Here is a 20798-nt window from a genome sequence, read left to right as displayed (position 1 = left end):
CACCCCCCGCTAGGATCTTTTCATCAGCTGCATCTTAAGGGAAGTTGCTTAGGCTGACACTTTCGTTCCCAAGGGTCGCCCTAGTGCATTTGCGCCCAAGCGCAGCTGCACACAGACAGACTCAGCTGCAACATCGACAGACCCTTGACCCGCAATTGGCCAGCTTCTGAAGAAGCTGAGTAGACCGGCGATGCTAGCTTTCTCCCTAGTGCCTGAGGATTCCTCGCACCGCCTCAGCAGACTAGCCATCTTCTCTCTGGCCAGACGACGCCGAGACTGGGGTTAGAGTGATAGGATCTTCCACTTGCCCCCTTCTTCGAGTGACCCCGATCTTCCTTCTTCCCTGGTATCTCCTCTCCCAGACTGCAAGCAGGAGAGTGAATCATCAGTCCGCCAGGGGGAGCGCCGGAATCAAGCCCTGATCTGACCGGATCGCCTGGGTCCGCTGAAGAGTGGAGAGGGTCCCTCCAATCTGCGGGCGCGGAGGGCGGAGCGCCAGTTGTAGCAGAGATAGAAGAAAAATCCCAAGAGCGGCACGGAGCCAGCCCAGAGAGCGGGAGAAAGACAAGGGATCGGCTCTGCTGGGGTACCTCGGGTGAAGAAACAGGCCGTTTCCGCTTGGCGCCCCTCTCCCTTTTCAAGAAAAAGAAAAAACAAGCCGATCCCTCTGCTCTTTCCATTGCAACCGCATAGTCCGTTCTAGGGGAAGAGAAGAAGCCCAGAAGAGCTTGATAGAATCCAGGTAGGTAGCGCGGCTTCTCAGAACTGGGGTGGGAGCAAGGGGACCGGGAGATCAGACAGCCTGGGGTCGTGGAAGGACTCCGATGAGGATGTAGAGCATCTTGGTGTCTCTCTGGGAGAGCTCGGATTGCTTATGAATTTCCCTCTCTCCGTGTACTACTCCCCGCAGTCTCTCTGAGCTCCTCGAAAAAAGTAAGGTACAACTAATTAAGAACTGTTAGCCAGTCTTGGAATTCTTGTATTGTGGGGAACATCCAAGAATGAATGAGAAGGTTCTTCGGGAGGCTGTATCACAAGGGAGCTGGCTACAACGTGGGTGCTGAAAACAGTCGCCCATGAGACTCGAGAGAAAGACTTTTGATGGAACTAAGGAAGGAAAGGGAAAAAACCGTGGGCAAATTTACATCCATATGATTTTGGTTACTTCCCTTGTTCTCTCACTTTCCCCCAAAAGTTTTCATTTCCCCGTCTTTAAAAGGTGAACTTAGATTTAGCTCTCTATTAGTAACTGTATAGAGAAGTGTCTCTCTTTCCCATCTCCACGCCACTGTCTATCTATCTTAGCTTCAGACTGGCAGTAGCAACTGGAGAAACTAAGGTTGAGATTAAAATCCAAGAGTTCCTAAAGGAAAGGGAATGCCACATATTAACGTTTCATTCTTAGACTTATAGCTCAGCTTGTTTAAAGGCACCTGAGGGAAGAGGGGCAGAACTAATGACTTTACATAAAAACAGAACGAGCTTTAAAAGAGTTTGAAGAAGTACATTGGACTACCTACTTCGAAGGGCTTACTGGTCTTACTCAAAGAAGGAAGAAGTGAAAGGAATTGAGAGGATTTAAAGTGCTGCTTCACAATATAGGTCTGGTGCAGCTTAGCTCTTACTTTGGTCTCCTAGTCTTTCTTTTAGGTCTGGGGCTCTTAGTCTATGAGAATTTATTTTTGTAAATATCTTGATTACTGTATTTTTGGTAATTCATTCATTCTAAAATATATTATGCATTTTAAAACATTATTTTGAGGAGTTCCCTAACCTTCACCAAACTGCCAGTGGGGTGCATTGAACAAAAAAGGTTAAAAACCCCTGCTTTGGGATCTCAGAAAATAGCCATTTTTTGTAAGTGACCTAATATACCCCAGTTTCTTGAATGTCCCTTTTCAGAATTGCTTCCTGTACTGGACTTGTTGAACTTCTCTCTGGAATCCTTTCCCTTTCCCACCTCTTCCAAAAATTTTTATTGACCAGACTGCCCAATAAGAGCTTCCTTCTAAGAATCAAAAGCTATCCTGGTTATTGACTATCTAAATTCTGGGAAAAAAAAAACCTTAGAAACAGCCCCAACTATATTTTGAAGGTTTTAAATTAGGGAAGATAGAAAAGGGGAGAGAAAGGGAATTGGTTGGTTGTTGGCTAGTTTTCTTTTTTCCTTCCTAGTGAATCACGGGTTAATCCAACATCAAATGTTCAATATTTCTTAGAGTTCTTTCTGACTTAGAACAATACTTAAGGAGGGAACTTGGAGACTTTTATGGGAAATAACACTTTACTCAAGACACAGCTCATTTATGGTGGAATTAAATTTTCCTGACCCCTTCCCTGTTAAGAACTCTGTTATGACAATATTACCTTCTTCTTTTGGTTCGCTGAGAGCTAAATTACACAAGGTTCTCTTGAAAGGATGAAACCTTTTGTGAAAATTCTGTACTTCTCAATCTCATTGAAGAATATAGCACCAGGAGGGATCATAGAATCAATGCTCTAGGAAGTAACAGAGTAGACAAGAAGAATTCTTTGCTATACAGAAAAAGAATTCCCTTCTGAAGTACAGTGATTGGGTAAAAGACAGCAACTTCATTTTTATATAGCCCCATCTTCAAAGAGTACAAATGATTTTATGGCCATTAATTCATCCTTCCTTTTTTATATCCAAGAAAAGTTATTTGTTAAAGGCAGTTGTTTTATAAATTGCCTGGGACTCAGAAAAAATAAATGAATGGCTTAGTGACATATAGCTAATCAGTGTAATCAAATCACTGGATTTTGAGTCTATTCCTAAACTAAGATTACAGAGAAGCTTGATTTGCTTGCTGGAAAACTCAAAGGAGTGAGGTGATATTTTCTTATTCTCACTGAGATATGTGATGGCCTTTTTAAGCCATTGAAAAAGATCTGGTACTTTGGCAAAGGGAGATGACCTCTATGAGGAAAACTAAATAAATTCTCAAAATGCCAAATTAGACAGAATTTCTAAGGATTAACAGGCCTCCACTGCCATACTGCAATTTTCTACCTTTACCCTTGTTATTGAGGAAAAGTATATTTTTTAAAGCATATTATTCTGAACATGTGTAAACATCAGGCCAATGTCTAATTATTATTTGGAGTCATCCAACCAATGCTGAGTTTCAGTTCATCTCCACATCTCTGTCACTAATTAGGTTGTTTCTAGCCAGCTCTGTTCCCCTTCATTTCCTTTCCCAAACAATAAACAATATCATGTACCCTGTACCAGAGTGATAATGGTATAACTTATTAATATATACTATTTGCTACTTGTGTGTGTTTCTCTCTCTCTCTCAAAGGCCTGATATCTCCATTCCATTTATATTGGGGAAAAGGTGGTGACCTGCTGTGTAAAAGCAAAGTACTTAGCCCAGTCCTTTGGTACTCTGGCCCTGGCTGAATTTCCTACCTGTTGAACTCTAACTACTTCCTCCCACGTTGACCACCATGGGATCTGAAGAGGGGAATACCACTAGTGAACACAACAATTTTGCAGCTATCTTCAACTCTCATCGAGATCGTGCTGCATCTCTCCCATTCAACTTTACTTACGGTGACTATGATCTGCCCCTTGATGAGGATGAGGATGTAACCAAGACTCGTACTTTCTTTGCTGCCAAGATTGTCATTGGTATAGCTCTAGTGGGCATCATGCTGGTCTGTGGCATTGGTAACTTTATTTTCATTGCTGCCCTGGCCCGATACAAAAAACTGCGCAATCTCACCAACTTGCTCATTGCCAACCTGGCCATCTCTGACTTCTTGGTGGCCATTGTATGCTGTCCCTTTGAAATGGACTACTATGTGGTCCGCCAGCTCTCCTGGGAGCATGGCCATGTGCTCTGTGCCTCTGTCAACTATCTTCGAACTGTCTCCCTTTATGTCTCTACCAATGCCTTGCTGGCCATTGCTGTAGACAGGTAAGTATGAGATAAGCTAGAGTAAGAAGCTAGGGGCAGAAAAAAACATTGGAAGAGATAGTTTGGTGCTATCACTACACTAGGTTCTGATAAGAGCAGAGTCTGTACCCACTGTCCTTCGTGTTAGAAAGAGTTGTGTTTCACAGCTGAGAATTGACAAGAACTCTTGTCTCTCATCTAGGACCTAGTGAGAGGTATCTATACTTCCTAGATGCTACCAAGTGGTCTGGCAAGAGGTACCTGTGTCTGCTAGATTATTCTACCTGGCCTAGGCTCAGCTACTGATTTGTGAGAGCAGTGTTCTTAAATTTCCTCACCTAATCTTAGATTGAGAAGAACAACTCTGAAATTCTATGATAACAGTTTTAAGGTTCAGTGGTGTATTCTAAGCAACAAAAAAGTCAAGAGACTTCGGTTATCAACTAGAGACATGCCCTTCTCCCCCACAAGTCAGTTCTTTGTTAAAAGCAAAATTTTAAAACAAGGTTACTGGATTTGTTTGCATAAAATCTGCAGATATATTTGTGTATGTTCTTTTGCATAAATCTGTATGCTTATTTGCATACATTTGCATGCAGCCCTTCCAGAATTCTGTCTACAGCTATGTAAAGTGAAATTAATGAGAGCAGCCTATAGCAACTATTATATATGCTATACTTATACATTTCTTATGGTTTAATCACTTATGGAGTAGGTGATCTTTTTATCATTTGAGCATAATCATTTTTAATACAATATAAATAAAGCTTTATTATAAATTACTTTTCCATAGTATAGATTTAATTTAACTGAACCATTGTTACCTGTCCATCCATCCCTCTATATAATGGGATAATACAGTGTTATCCTTTATTCCCCAGCACCAGAGTAATGATAGGACTCTTTTCAACAAGGATCATAGAACTTAGAATTATAAAGATCTTAGAGACCTTCTTGTTTTTGAACCCAATGCTTATGAACATTATATTCCTTGAAAAATACATGCATTATAATTTTATAAGGTAAGGTCGCAGACACCAGATTTTTCCTCTAAGCCAGAGAAAGGGATAAGAAAATCTAACTATTCCTAGGGAAATACAGTGTGTTCCCGAAGTCTTAGTACATTTTGTGACCCTGTCTATAAAGTTTAAAATTGGCTAAAAACTTTGGGGAAAACCTGTCATATCATCTGACAGTTTCATTATAAAAATATAGGCTCTTTCTCCTGTCCTTGGGACCTATAGATGGCAGTTACTCTATAGCCTAATAATAGTAATAATAGCAGCTGTAATGTAAACATAAATAGCATTAATAAAACACACCATGCTTGTATTATTTGATAAGAACAATTGTAAAGTGCTTAGCAAAGTCCTTGCTACATAGTAAATGGTAATATTAGTTACTATTTTATTATTATTATTTCATGAAAGCTTTATAATTTTATAGATGATGAAACTAAGGAAGAAATTAAGTGACTTAACCAGGATTAAATACATAGTAAATATCTGAGGTCAGATTTGAACTCAGGCCTTACTGACTCCAAATCCAACACTCTATGCATTGTGTCACCTATTATTGGCAGTAATTACCTCCCCCACCCCTTATCTGTAAAACTCTGCCATTTCCTTGACCTAATACTTTTCTCTGGCTATGGTTATCCCATCTGAGCTTCAGAACCCTGCTCCAATGTCAATTAATTATTGAAATTCTTTGGAAAGTTGCAAGTGGGTTTCAGGACTTTGGGGTTGCTATTTACCCTTAGTTTTGAAAGTGAAAGTCCACTCCCTTTACTTAGCAAAAAGGCTATTTTGTGCCTCATTGAATCTGCCAGTAACCGTGAAAAAGCAGATTGGATTATTTCACTGTGACCTCTTGCTGGCACTACATCTTTTTCCTAGGCATGTGCTTAGCTGCTCTAAAATGTAGAAAGCACACTTTTTTCCTTGAAAAAAAAAATCAGCAATATTTCTCTACCATAGCTCTCAGCTTGTGTGCTCTAAAACAGCTAGCACTGGCAGGATACAACGTTGAAGATTTGTTAACTTAAATGTAAAACATCTGTTCGTTTTAGATAACATACATTTTCATTTCCCTTTAATTTAACCTTGTTTCCAAAAACAAGTGGGAGACATAAACTAATGCCCTCCCTGCCCAGTATTGACTTATTGAATTTATATTCAATGCCTTTTTTCCCCATGGAACTTGAGTCATTGACCTAAGGGTTTTCAAGCCCACTACATTCTGTACCCATGATCTCCTGCAGGGAGGCTGTGGGACAAAGGAAGAGGTGGAGACAAAGAAGGCAGCCTGACATTTTAGAGGAAGATCATAAAAGCAAAATGGGAAGGGGAAAATTTTCAAATTTATCACTTTTGCTTGCTAGTACAGTTAGAGCACACTCCCCAGCTTCTAACAAGATTGACCACAGAAAGAAACCTATATTTCACTGCTTAAAATGGCTCAGTATACTGTACGATTGCAGGTGGCCACTTGATACAGGAATAACAATTAAACAGAAGGTCAGGTGATGGGGGAAGCCATGATATTACAAATCAGTAGAAAAGAATTGGGATTTAGATAATTTTTTTTCTTACCATGTACCAAAGTAAGTCTCAGTCTTTCTACCCCAACTTTTGTCCCTTCAGTTCTGCATTTCTAGTGCCTTGCTAGCCAACTCCACCTGGATGTCTTCTCGTGATTTCATACTCAACATGTCTTAAAGAAATAAGACTTCCTCTTGAGGCCAGGAATTGTGTTGTTTTTCTTCATCTTATAAGCACCAAGGATAGTGGCTGTCACATAGTAAGCACTTTAAAAGACTAGCTGAATTGAGTTGACTAACAGCTCAACTTTCCATGGTATTTTAAGATTTATAAAGCACTTCCCCCCCCCCCACAACAGTCTTGTGAGGGACGTTACACAAATATTATTGTTTCCATTTTCAAAATGAGACTCAAGAGTTTTACTCATTTCAAATTGCATCTTTTGTGCCTGATTTGGTTCTATTCTATGGAGCAAACTACAATAGGCCAAATCTCTCTTGTCAACAGTCAACACAAATAATAAGTGTCAGAGCCAATATTTGAATCCTTATTTCTTGATTTTCAAATCTAGCATTATTTCCACTGTACTATATTATCTAAAGCTGAATTTGTCATTTTTCCTTAACAAAATAAAAAATAAATAAAAAAACTGGTTCCTTTCTGAACTACTAGTTGCTCTCCATGGTAGTCAGACCAGTGTCTTAGTCACCCATATTCAGCATCTTAGTTTCATCATTTGCTTTTTCCTCCCTTTCTGCTTTCTACATTGACAGTAACCAACTCACATTGGTTCTTCCTTTTCAATATCTACCATTTTTTCAAATTCCTACTACCACTAACTTAATCTAGGATATCATCCTCTTAGACCTGTACTTTTCTAGGAGTTTCTTATCTGATATGCCAGTATTCAATCAATACCCTACTTTAGCCCTCTGTAGCCCATGATGAATGATTAATCTTATTAAAACACTTTTATACATTCCCTTTCCCTAGTCTCTGTTAAATAATTTCTTATCATCTATGAATAAAATACAAACTCATTCACCTAATATTTAATACTCTCTTCAACTTTTTCTATAAACAAACAGACCTATTCATTGTCTCTTGCACACACAATTCATATTTCTGGCTCATTGTCTTTCTTCATGCTATTTCCTTTATTTGAACCATGGCTCTGCCACTTACTACCTTTGTGACCTTGAATAAAATATGTTTCCTCTTTGGGACTCAGTTTACTCATTTACAAAAGAGAGGGATAGACTAGATGATTTTTAAGGTCTCAATAGTTCCTTCCTCAGAATGTACCCTCTGCTTGTTTCTGATGATCTAATATTCAATTAATCCTACAAAGCCAAAGTCTATGTTTCACTTCCTTTCACTACCACTCTTGTGATTTCCTCTAGCATTCATATTTGTACCAGGAGTGATAATTAGTTTATGTTGTGGCTTTTAACATGTCTGTCCTGTTTCTTCAACAAGATTCCAACTTCCCAAGGGCAGCAATTTTTCTCTTATAGGCAGGGCTATTTTACTTCAAGAGCTTATAATCCATTGGGGGATTGTGTGGCAGAGGACAGAATAAATGTGCATACATACAAATATACACACACACACACACACATATATATATATACATCATATATATATACACAAATATGCATACAAACACACATACATGTCTATATCTAAATAGCTATCTATACATAGAGAGATTTAGCTATCTAGACATATGAAACAATTGTGTCACAGTATTCAGTAAGTAGGTGATACTTACCTACTATAAGTAAGTACTTAGCAAATACTTGTCAGTAAGCCATGATGATAAGGTACTTATTGTGTGTACCTAGGTAATAAAGTGGTACTAGATAGAACACTGGACCTTAAGTTAGGAAGATCTGAGTTCTAATCTTAGCTCAGAAATGACTGGGTGTGTGATCTTGTGCATTCTGACTTAGTTTCTTCATCTATTAAATGAGAATAATAATAGTATCTATTTCACAGTGTTGTTGAGTAGAATAAAATGAGTTAATAGTTGTAAAGTATTCTCTAAACCTTAAAGAGTTAAATAAATATTGTTGTTGTTACTTTGGACCCCAAACTGTTCTAGTTACTAATAGCAAGAGTGAGAGGATTACTTATAAAAGATTTATAAGACATAGCTATTTTTCTCAAGGGTGTTTATAATCTAACAGGGATGTATGTGGCAGGGAAGCATAGAATAAATGTGTGTACATAAATATACAATATATACCTATACAAACATGCATATACACATTACATATATATTATAAATAGATAGATATATGTAGCCTATATCTAGAAAGCTATATCTGTTTTATGGATAGTTAGAGATATGTGAAACAAGTAAATCTTAACCTATCCAACACTTAGCAAAGTGCCTGACATTTAATTAATGCTATTTCATTTGATTATACATTAGAGAAAAGGAAGATCAGAATATCTAAAGTAATCAGGGAAGGCTTGGGGAAGAAGTAGGTCATAGAAGAATGTATAGGATCTAAATGAACAAAAAAAGAGAAATTTCAGGAGGAATTACTTTAACAAAGGTCTTGACAACAATGAGCTTAGTATGTACCAGAGACAGTGAGAACACCTATTTATTGGAGTAGAGAATTGCTATTGGGGAGTAGTAGGATAACAGGCTGATGGATTAAAAAGGTCCAAATTGAAAAGGGATTTTTTGGAAGAAAAGCTAAAGAGAACTAACAGAATCATTGTGATTGGGAAGTATCACAAAGATAATTTAGTTCTCATGGATAGGGATTATGGATTGTTGCTGTTGCTGCTGTTTTTCCTTTCATTGTATCCCCACTGTTCTAACACATAATTCCTTACAGAGTAGGAAATTCTTAACTTGGGTTGCAAATACCCTCAGAGGATACAAGATGTTTGTCAAAAGGTATAACTTAAATTATATTAAATAACTATTATTCTATTAAAATTTATCTTTTTCCTTTATTTCTTATATATCTATGCTAGGTAAATACTAGATTTTATTTTTCCATATTAAATAGTAGGTATGAGAAAATTAACCAAAAGCCAAGAGGTATGAATATGAAAAAGGATGTAAATTACAACTCCAATAGGGATTTGCTTGTTGAGGCCTCCTACAGAATAGCAAAGATAAAACTTTTTTGATATAGGGAATTTGCACTCTTTTTTGTCAGTTTATCCAGAACATGCCAGGGTAATGAATAAATTAGTTTCTTTTTTTATTATAGCTTTTTATTTATAAGATATATGCATGGGTAATTTTTCAGCATTGACAATTGCAAAACCTTTTGTTCCAATTTTCTCCCTCCTTTTCTCCACCCCCTCCCCCAGATGGCAGGTTGACCAATTCATGTTAAATATGTTAAAGTATATGTTAAATACAATATATGTATACATGTCCATATAGTTATTTTGCTGTACAAAAAGAATTGGACTTTGAAATAGTGTACAATTAACCTGTGAAGGAAATAAAAAATGCAGGCAGACAAAAATAGAGGGATTGGGAATTCTCTGTAGTGGTTCATACTAAATGAAATAGTTTCTAACTAATTTCAGGAAGCAGAGACCTGGGAATGGTGGCTCTCTGGTCCTATTTCCATTGGCCTTCATGGATCATCTGGTTACTGCTACAATAAAGATTGGCAGATAGCTATGGTGTTGACTTCATTTCGTACTTATAGGAAAAAAAAAAACAGTTTTCTGATTCATCTGCTGGCTTACTTTCATCTCACCTTGATTACTTGGGATGTTGCTCACTCAGACAGTCTTTCTTTCTTTGAAATATCAGCAATAAGTGGATTGAGAGATGAGTCACTGATGCTGCCTACAGTTAGCTGACTGGGCATTGGGCAAGCTGGTGGCAGATACATAGAAAACATTAATCTGCTGATTGAAGTATTCCTTCTTAGACCATTAATTCGAGAGAAATGGATAGGGATGAGAAATACAAATAAGGAGAAGTGTCATTCACTCAAGTATTGATTAAAAGGTTTCTGTATGTCTAGGCTTGGGAAGATCATTGTGAATGAGCTTAGAGAAGGAACAATTAGAATGTAGTCAATGTATCAATTTCTAGCAAAAGCATCAATTGAGATTGTAGATTCCTCTCTCCTATCCAATTTCTTGTCTAACTTCTAGTCTCATATTTTTTCCCCTAGCTCCTTCCTAAAAACTTTAAGGGATTCTCTCTTCTTACCCATAGAACACTTATTCAATGCACAAAGGATGGAAGGAATTCTAGAATCATAGAATTTTAGAATTGGAAATGCCCTTCCAGATCATCAAGCCAAAACTCTTTCATCTTACAGATGAAGAAACTGAGGTCAAGAGAAGTAAGGTTACTTGCTCAATATGCTACTTATAAATGGTAGATCCATAGCACTTGACAGTGATCTTTCCACCTCTTTAAAAGATGCATTCTTCTAATGAATGAATTCTTTTTATTCAGAGTGAGCTGGGTTAAAAATTGTTTTCCAGCTGAGCCAAGGAGACTCATGGCTTCTAAGATATTCTTCCCTTTGAGTCTGGGTTCTCTAGTTGAGCCATGCACTTAATCTTTGAGAACAAAATTCAAATGTTCCTACTTTAAGCAGCGACAATAAGTGGTGCAAGGTTAGTCTGCATTCTATGAACATGAGCTGAGACTTAGGGCTACCTTTGTCTCCAAAGGTTAGGGTAATCAGGACCCCTCCCTTTCCCATCAACATCCCCCTCACAATTCAATCAGGTCCTTTCCCTTCATCTTGGATCAGACAAGAAGAGCTCAGAAAAAAATGTTACTTTTTTTTTTTTCAACTGGAATAGTATATCAAAGCTGCAGTACTGATTTCACATACAACTAGGGTAGAAATACAGTGATCGTAGGAAACTGAAAAATAAAGGGATATCCAGGGTGGGATGGTTTTTTAGAGGCTAGTTCTCAGAATTACCAGTTTTAAAGTGAAAATGAATCCAGCAAATTTTAGCAAAGCCATTTCCCTTTTTTTGGTCTTAGTTTCCTCATGTTTAAAAGAAAGGGGTTGGATCTCTTCTGGGTCCTTCTCAGCTTTATATCTATGATTCTATATCTTTATATCTATGACTCTATAATTTCTAAGATCCTTCAAGTTGTAATTCCTTTGAGCCAAGTAGAGGTTTTACCAACGAATTCAGTGAAATAAAATAGCAACTTAGGCATTAAAAGTTCTACTGAATTACATTTTTGTACCCCAAGGGGATTGAATTATCAAATAAATAACTTGAAATTCCTTATGAAATATCCTAAAGAATTAGATGCTATTGGGCAGGAAAGAAGAGAATCAAAGTGCTGACTACTAAAACATAAATATGGAAATTCTCTTTGACTAAGTTGCCATTTATGCTTAATATGGTGGAGCCAAATTGTAATAAAAAGCCATAAACTCCTAGATTCCCATCATGAGCATCAATAGCTTTGGAGCACTCATTGCTGTAGACAGCTGTGTCCTGTTAACATCATGGTCTTTGCAAGAGGACCCTTACTAAGTGATGAAGAGATTGTTAGCACACTTCAGACCATACTAATCCCTATGTAAGTCCCTTTGTGACACTTTCATACACATCCAAGTAGCATTGATAGGCTTGGCAATGAGATCCATTAGGGGGGCTGAACTTTGGCTAGAAAATTCCAGCAGCCACCCTGAATAATAATGCAGCCAGCTGGGGTAAATAGTGGGTGGGATTTGATCCAATTTTATCTAACATCTTCAGAGAGCTAAAGAGAGAGGGATTGGCAGTTGAGTAAAATCTTTATCTGGATAAATAGATAGATAGATAGATAGATAGACAGACAGACAGACAGACACAGACAGATAGCTTATTAAGGGCTGACTATACATCAAGCATTGGTAATTAAAATACGAGCAAACAAGGCAATTCTTGCCCTTCAGGAAATGATATTCTAATGAGAGAAGATAATACATGAGAGGGACTTGGAAGATGGAGATGATACATAAACAGCATTATATAAACCCTTGGGACCCAGCAAAATAAAGTCGGCTCATCAGAGCTAAGGATCCAAGGAGAGGCATTTGAGTTGAAGGTAATTGTAAAGATAACATAGTATAGAGTGATTTGGAAAGAGTTCTATTGGTTGCTTCTGTCAGAATTAGTTGGGAGGAAATAGGAAGGAAAACAAGCTAAGAGAAAACCAACAACATTGCCTGGGGAAAAAAAAGTTGTAATCATCCAATTTTGTCCATAAACAAATAGTGCTATGAAGTTTGTTGTACAGATAATATAAATGCTAAGACTAAGTTTATGTTGTGTTCCTTTAGACCCACTATTTTCTTCATGCTTCTTTTAACTGATAAGTTCTGATTTTGTAAGTACGTGTTCATTGCCAAGGTTTAATAGTGTTTGTTCTCTTACCTCCACAGTCTTCTTCTTTTAATTGCCCTTCTTATAAACATATCAATCCTTATATTTTCCCCATCACAAGATATATGAATTCTTTATGGAAGGGACCTTAGGGTCCAACTCATGTATAAAAAGAATTGCCATTGAAACATCTTCAACAAGTGCTCATCCATTTGAAGACCTCCATTGAAGGAGAAATGACTTCTTACCAAGGTATCCTATTCCACTTTGGGATAGTTCTGGTTGTCTGGAAGTTTTTTGTTTTTTTGTTCTTTGTTTTTTATTTCTGGATATCAAGCCAAAATGTCTTCTTTCTGAAATTCTGGAGCTAAAGAAAATGATTCCAATCCATCTTTCACATGATAGTTCTTCAAATACTTAAAGTTTTGTCATATTAGACTCTTTTTCTTTATCATATTAAAAGACCCAAGTCCTTTTAATAAATTTCTATATGATATAGACTCAAGACCTTACTGGTTGTCCTCTTCTTGAAACTCAAGTTTATCAATATCCTTCTTAAACTGTCATACCCAGAATTGAACATAATACTTCATATATGGACTGACATGAAGAGACACTATTACTTCTATAATCCTAGAAAAGATGAAGCCAAGATATACCTACTTCTGGCTTATAATCAGTTGGCATTCCAGTAAAACCTTGAGATCTTTTTCAACCAAACTTCTAGTTAATGTTCCCCTCCCACTACTTCTTGATTTTTTAAAACTCAAATGTAAAATGTTGCATTTATCCAAATTACATCTTAGATTTAGTCCAATACTTTAGTCTCTCAAGATGTTTTTGGTTCCTGAATATCATCTATTGTATTAACTAGTCCTCTCAACTTTGCATCTTCTGCAAATTTGATGAGTCTACCTTTATTCACATCATTGATGAATATTAAATATTAAATAACACAGAGCCAAATGCAGCTCACTGGGTTATTTCAATGGATGCCTGTCAAAATGACATTGAACATTCATTGTCAGCCACTCAATCAACTCTCAATCTATTTATTTTTATTATCACCTAACCCCCCATCTCTTCATCTTTCCACAAGAATAACATGAAATATTTCATCAAATGAGTCATTAAAATCTAGGCAAACTCAAGCTTCAGAATGATAGGTTGCAGTTCAAAAAAGGAAATGAAGTTAGTCTGGCATAACTTGCCTTTGATGGTTATCTATTCTTAACTTTTCCAAGTATTTGAAGTTGTTTCCTGGCTTGCAGTTTGCCAATTTTGTTCTCTCCCCCATTTTTTAGAAATCAGTAAAAATTTTGCCCTTTTCTAAGTCTGCAGTATTTTTCCCATTTTCTATAAATGCTCGTATGTCACTGACAATGGCTCATTAGTCACATCTGCCAAATGTGCTCAGATCTGAGAGGAGATAGAGTTTATTTGGATCAAGTAACTTGAATTTATTAAAGACAAGTAGATGTGCTCTTACTATTTCTTCACTTATCTTGGGTAATTCTTTGCTCTTAATTATTTTTGTTTTTTTATTTCAAGGACAGAAAGAATTCTCCTTAGCAGAGAAAAGAGAAATAAAATATTTAACTGGATAGTCCTGTCTTTTCTTAGTCATCCAAACAAGGAGGGCTTCTTATTCTTTCTTCAATATTCTTTTTTCCTATAAAGCTTAATTTTTTTCATTGTCATTAACTTTTCTTGCCAGTCTCAATTCATTCTTCCAGAGCGCAAGAGGATTGTATATACTATAACTCTGGATTCTCTCCAGGAAGAAATCCCTTTTTGCACATAAATGAGCTCATTTCCTCCCCAAAGTGCTATTTTTTTGTCTGGATTACTTTAGGAAAAAGCAGTGTGCTTCAGGAAAAGGATAACAAAGAATTATTATTCTTGTCCAAATCAAAATAGTAGAAACCAGGTGTAGTTCAGTGATAGAAAGAGGACAAGAGAAAGTCAGGAAGCCTGAGTTCCAGTCTCTGCTCTTCACCTTGATTCATTATCATAAATCTTTTCTTTGATATAGTTTCCCCAACTCTAATGGATATTTGTGAGAGGAGAATGAGGTAAATAGGGAGACAGCATAGTGCAGAGGAAAGAATAATGGATTTGAAGTCAGAGAATATGACTTCAACTCTTGGCTATGTCCCTTGCTTCCTCTTTGATCTTGGCCTAAGTTACTTAAAGTCACTGAGACTCAATATTCTATAAATGGGGGTTGAAATGAATTGTGTTGAAGGTCTATACTGCCTCTGAATCTTTGATTCTATTAAATAGCTATATCCCCTCTTCCTTTTCCTCATTCATCTTCTAAGTATGAAAGGAATAATCTTTCTTTCTAGTGCTGTCCTAGAGAGGCGTGATTAATTCTTACAATTGCTTTGTGAATTACTGACAATCCTACTTTTGAACTACAAATAAATCTCAATATATATCTACAGAAATACTGTTAGGATAATAGATTTAACTCTGGAAGAGATCTTAAAGCTCATCTAACCCAACTGTTAGGAGGGAGAAAAGGAGGGAAAATGATTAATGGCTACCCAGAGAGGTGAAATAATTCAATTAAAATCTGACAGATGGCAAAGCTCAGATTCATGTTTAGGTGTCTGACCCATAAATTGAACATTTCTTCTTCCTATTGTACCACACACAGAGTCCCAAACTCAGGGATTGAGAGGCTGGGTATTTATTTTGTTTCTTCAATACTTTAAAAAATTTGTGATTTCAAACATGTGGGTACTTCTACTATTGATGAAGATTGCAAATGCTTAATAGAATGTCTGGTGGGTTACCATGGCAAAAAAAAAAAAAAAAAAAAAAAAATCTATCACCTAGTGGGCTACTTCTTGGATACAGATACCTCCAAGCCTAGCTGGAATAGTCCTTGGACAAAGATTCTGGGACCATTTGTGAAGATTTCCCAGTTTGGCAGAATCTTACAAGATCTGTATTCCACTGACAAATTATTTTCAAATAACTAGGGTTGTTACTTGTACCCATATTAAGCATCAGAGGACTTAGGTAGAGGACACCAGTAATTCTTTTACTCCTGATAACAGTGTTTTAAATTCGAATAATATCAAATGCATTGTCTTAATTATTGTTGTGACTATTTCTCCTCCTCTAGATATCTGGCTATTGTTCATCCCCTGAAGCCACGGATGAATTATCAAACTGCCACCTTTCTGATAGCATTGGTCTGGATTGTATCCATTCTTATTGCCATCCCATCAGCTTACTTTGCAACAGAGACTGTCCTCTTCATTGTCAAAAGCCAGGAGAAAATTTTCTGTGGCCAGATCTGGCCAGTGGATCAGCAAATGTACTACAAATCCTACTTTCTGTTCATCTTCGGCATTGAGTTTGTGGGACCTGTGATCACCATGACCCTGTGCTATGCCAGAATCTCCCGAGAACTCTGGTTCAAGGCTGTCCCTGGTTTCCAGACAGAGCAGATCCGGAAACGTCTCCGTTGCCGAAGGAAGACAGTCCTGGTGCTCATGTGTATCCTGACTGCCTATGTGATCTGCTGGGCTCCTTTTTATGGCTTCACCATTGTCCGGGACTTCTTTCCTACTGTGTTTGTGAAGGAGAAGCACTATCTTACAGCTTTCTACATTGTCGAGTGCATCGCCATGAGCAACAGTATGATCAATACTGTGTGCTTTGTCACTGTCAAAAACAACACTATGAAATACTTTAAGAAGATCATGCTGCTTCGCTGGAAGTCTTCATACAATGGGAGCAAGTCCAGTGCAGATGTTGACCTCAAGACCAGCGGTATGCCTGTTACAGAAGAGGTGGACTGTATCAGATTAAAGTAATCTATTGGATCTTTAAAAAGAAATAAAATATCCTTTAAGGGATCCCTACCCCTTAATCAGAGGTAAAGAGCATGCTATTAGATGAGTGTTACCAACTGAATCGTGGCTCAAATATTTTGTGATAAGACAAGTACATTGATGCAGTCTAGGATCTCACAATTTCATAGATGAGCAGATATCACGCCCATATTTATTGAGCACTTACTGTATATAAAATAGTATGTTAGGTTCTAGGGATATAAACTTGTGTCCAGAATGTATCAAGAGAAGAATAAAAATATAAATTAAATCAAGACATTCTTAAATAAGGCAGCATTGCATGATACATTGAAGTATTGAGCTGGTATTAAAGAAGATCTGGATCCAAATTGTACTTTCAACATGTAATTGTTGTATAATCCTGGCCAGATCCTGGCTTTTATAAACTACAAGCACATTTTCTGGAATTTTACTAATAAGCTATTAATAGTAGTAATCTGTGCCAATGGAGGAAGTTTACATACTGGAATTTCTTTACCCTGACAAAAATCATAGATTTCTTGTATTTGAGTATGAACAATAAAGTATTGGTTTCTTGGACAGGGCAGGGACAAGCAAGTTGTCAAGCTGATGAGCACAGAAGGGTAAATGTATTCCTTAAGTATTAGGTCCTGCTTCTGATTCCCAGGACTACAGTCCAAATATTGACATGGATCTTCTCAGACATTACTCTTGGTCATGAATTGTTCAGGTACCAAATCCTATCCGGGACAAAGAACATAAAGTGTTTGGAAATGAAGGTTTTTCCCGTGCTATCCAGGACAAAGAACATAAAGTGTTTGGAAGTGAAGGTGGTACATTATGGGGGAGACCTTCAGCCTTTCAGCTTTTTGTATTCTTGTACCTCTTGTGATTTCTAGAACATACTCCATGCTGGGAATGAGAGAGGATAAGAGGTCCATTTCAAAGGAATTCAACTTACTATAGGCAACTTTTTTATGGTTTGATGTGAAGGGCAAAAGGAGAGCTTCTCATAGTTCTCTTCATGTCAGAAATTCCACTATTCATTATTCATAGGCTATCCCTCTCTCAGTGAACATCTTTTGAAATGTAAATATTCCTGAAAGGGGATGAAATGAATGAATCCAGCTGACCCAAACATGGCAGAGACTGGGGCATTTGGGATAACATTGGACATCTTCTAGTATGAGAAATTCAGAAAATATGGACTTCCTTATCACAGCTAAATGAGTATCCTTAGGTAGCATTTTTGGACAAAGGAAGACTCCAATCCAAATGCTACAACCTCCAATCTTTCTTCATTGTTCTTTGTGTGAACTCCATTGTTCTCTTAGAGGTTAGCTGACATCCTGGTGAAAAAGATCAAACTTGGTGAAGCAATTAGGAGCAAATGATCTCATCCATTTGGCTCAGCGACCTCCACAACAGCAGCAGGATTTCACACATAAGTTGTTGATGAGCTTCTCCATGTTTAGGAAGCTCAATGGCATAACAAACAGCACGATAGACTTGGGGCCAGAGAACTTTGATACTGGCTATGTCACCATGGACAAGTTACAATCTCATCAAGCCTCAGTTTCCTCATTTGTAAGAAGGGATCAAGTTTCTTACACTGTCAACCTCACAGAGTTTTTGTAGGGAAAGCAACATTAATATGACTTCTTGTTATACGAGTTCTTCCAAGACTGCATGTTCTTAGAACTCTCTAAGTTATTGTCTCTAGTTTTGCTTTTCTTATTCCAAGTGCATATGTCTCTCTAGAAGGACTTCATTTTCTTATTGGCCATTGGTATATATAAAAGTTCAGGCTGACTGGGAAATAGGTCTGTGGAAATTATAAAAGGCATGGGTGGGGTGAGGGTTTTATCCTTTTCCAAATACAAATGTTCTTTTCTGCAGTGAATTTTCAAACTCTGACCAATTTCTTCCCATCATGCAGCATTCTCAGCTCCATTCCCCAGCCAAAGTATTCTCAAAGGATGCAAAGAACTTTAAATAGTTGTCTAGAAAAAACGTAACTTGGAACACACCAAATCACACACTATATTCTAATGCCAAGAAATTAAGTCTAGGATTATCTGGGATGTTATTTGAGTTTTGCTTTTTAGAAAGTAGTAGGATCTATGCCATTGCCTTTTCTCCATTAGCAAGGATAATTGAGAGTTGGCTATATTAAACCTGAAGCTTTTTAGATAACACCATAGCTCTCCCCCCCTTGTTGTTATGAAACCTTCCCCTTCCCTCTCATAGTAATAGGAACATTTGCAATTATAAGGGGATGGAATGCTAGAACTGGAGTCAGAAAGACCTGGTTTTAAGTTCTGCCCCAGACCCAAGCCATATGACTCTGGATAAGTCACTTAACTTCTAAGTCTCAGTTTCTTCATCTTTAAAATGGGGTTGATGAGTCTCAGTTATTGTAAAAATAAAATGAGATAATGTATGAACAGTGTTTTGTGAACTGTAACTCTATATAAATGTCACTTATGATTATCATCATTAAGGTTGTTGTTAAATATTGTTTTCCACTTATGTTGTTCTAGGAAATGTAAATTTTGTGTTGTTACCAAGTAAAACAATAGATATGGAAAACTGACCACACTATTCATGGATATCCCTCTCTTCCCCCCCCCCCCAAATTGTTTTATTGTGTCTATATACTTGGGCATAAATGTTGTATAAATAATCTAAGCAACACTGCTTTTGACAGGAAATGTACAGGGCTTTGCCTGTATAAAGTACTTAAATAAATATTTGTCAAATTATATGAATTAATGAATTATGGCTTGCAAATATCAAAGCTGTCTCCTAATCACAAACTTATATTTACTTTTTTCAGCATCTTAGCGAAAACTCTTTATTTTTTTCATAATGTCATGCCAGGCAAGTAGATACTTAATAAATGCTTACTGGTTGAAGAGAAGTCAAATGATTTGCCCAACATTACATGAATATTTAAAAAGATGTGTGGAGATTCAGGTTCAGCTTTTTTTCCTTTACTTGAAGAAACAAGGCCTTTCATAAGTCACTTAGAGCAGTACATGGCATGTACACAATGACCAGCTTAGCGTCAGGGAGACTCATCTTCTGAGTTCAAATCTATTCTCTGACACTTACTAGATGTGTGACCCTGGACAAGTCACTTAATCTTGTTTGCCTCAGTTTCCTCATCTGTAAAATGAGCTCTGGAGAAGGAAATGACAAACCAGTCTAGTATCATTGCTAAGGAAACCCCCCCCAAAATCATGAAAAGTTCAACATGATTGAACAATAACATTCTTTTTCTATGTTGACTTACATCAGCAAAGAATGACATTTAGAAAAGTTGAGCAAATTCCTCAGTCCTCAGAAGATAAAAAATATACTTGTTATGAAACCTTTTTTTTTATTAAAAGATGAGCTACTATTTACATAATTTTAAACAAATTACTTTAGAAATTGAAGAGGCTGAAAGATAATACAACCACATCTGTAAGATCCTCAAGTATGAAAACAATCCCATACTTACTAAATATGAAGGCTAAGAATTGATGAAAAAATTAGAAAACTAAAAATGAATTTCATTTCTTAGATAATATAATGATTTTGTAGTTTATACTTCCAAATCAGCTCATTTCTCCTTTTATAGTTTTAAACAACATAGAATCACAGGATTACATGGAAAAATAATAAACATTTGCAAAGTACTATAAATGTTTATGTGTGTACATAAATATATGTACACACACACGCACGCACGCACGCACGCACACCTTTTATTCTTTGTAACAACCCTATGAAGGAGATGCTATTATTGTGCTCATTGTATAGATAGCAAAATCAAGGCTGAGATGGGTTAAGAATAAGTCACACAATACTCCCCAAACTAATCTATTTATTTAGTGCTATACCAATCAGACTCCCAAGAAACTATTTTAATGACCTAGAAAAAATAACAACAAAATTCATATGGAAGAATAAAAGGTCAAGAATTGCAAGGGAACTAATGAAAAAAAACTCAGAGGAAGGTGGTCTAAGTGTACCTGATCTAAAGCTATATTATATAGCAGCAGTCACCAAAACCATTTGGTATTGGCTAAGAAATAGACCGGTAGATCAGTGGAACAGATTAGATACAAAGGACAAAAAAGGGTACATCTATAGCA

At 36.9% G+C, this 20798-nt stretch overlaps 1 protein-coding gene across 1 annotated transcript; it reads left to right on the top strand.

The window, feature by feature from the left end:
• Positions 1-260: 260 nt before the first annotated feature.
• Positions 261-19719, top strand: PROKR1 (prokineticin receptor 1). Its single transcript, XM_074287114.1, has 3 exons — positions 261-742; positions 3324-3944; positions 15957-19719. Exons 2-3 carry the CDS (start codon positions 3472-3474, stop codon positions 16651-16653), a joined length of 1170 nt encoding a protein of 389 aa, XP_074143215.1. The 5' UTR covers positions 261-742; positions 3324-3471; the 3' UTR covers positions 16654-19719.
• The last annotated feature ends 1079 nt before the right edge of the window (positions 19720-20798 follow it).

Source organism: Sminthopsis crassicaudata, chromosome 2, assembly GCF_048593235.1.
Source record: "Sminthopsis crassicaudata isolate SCR6 chromosome 2, ASM4859323v1, whole genome shotgun sequence".
NCBI lineage: Eukaryota > Metazoa > Chordata > Mammalia > Dasyuromorphia > Dasyuridae > Sminthopsis > Sminthopsis crassicaudata.
Note: the sequence above shows the minus strand (reverse complement) of the source record. Positions and strands in the feature narration are given on the sequence as shown.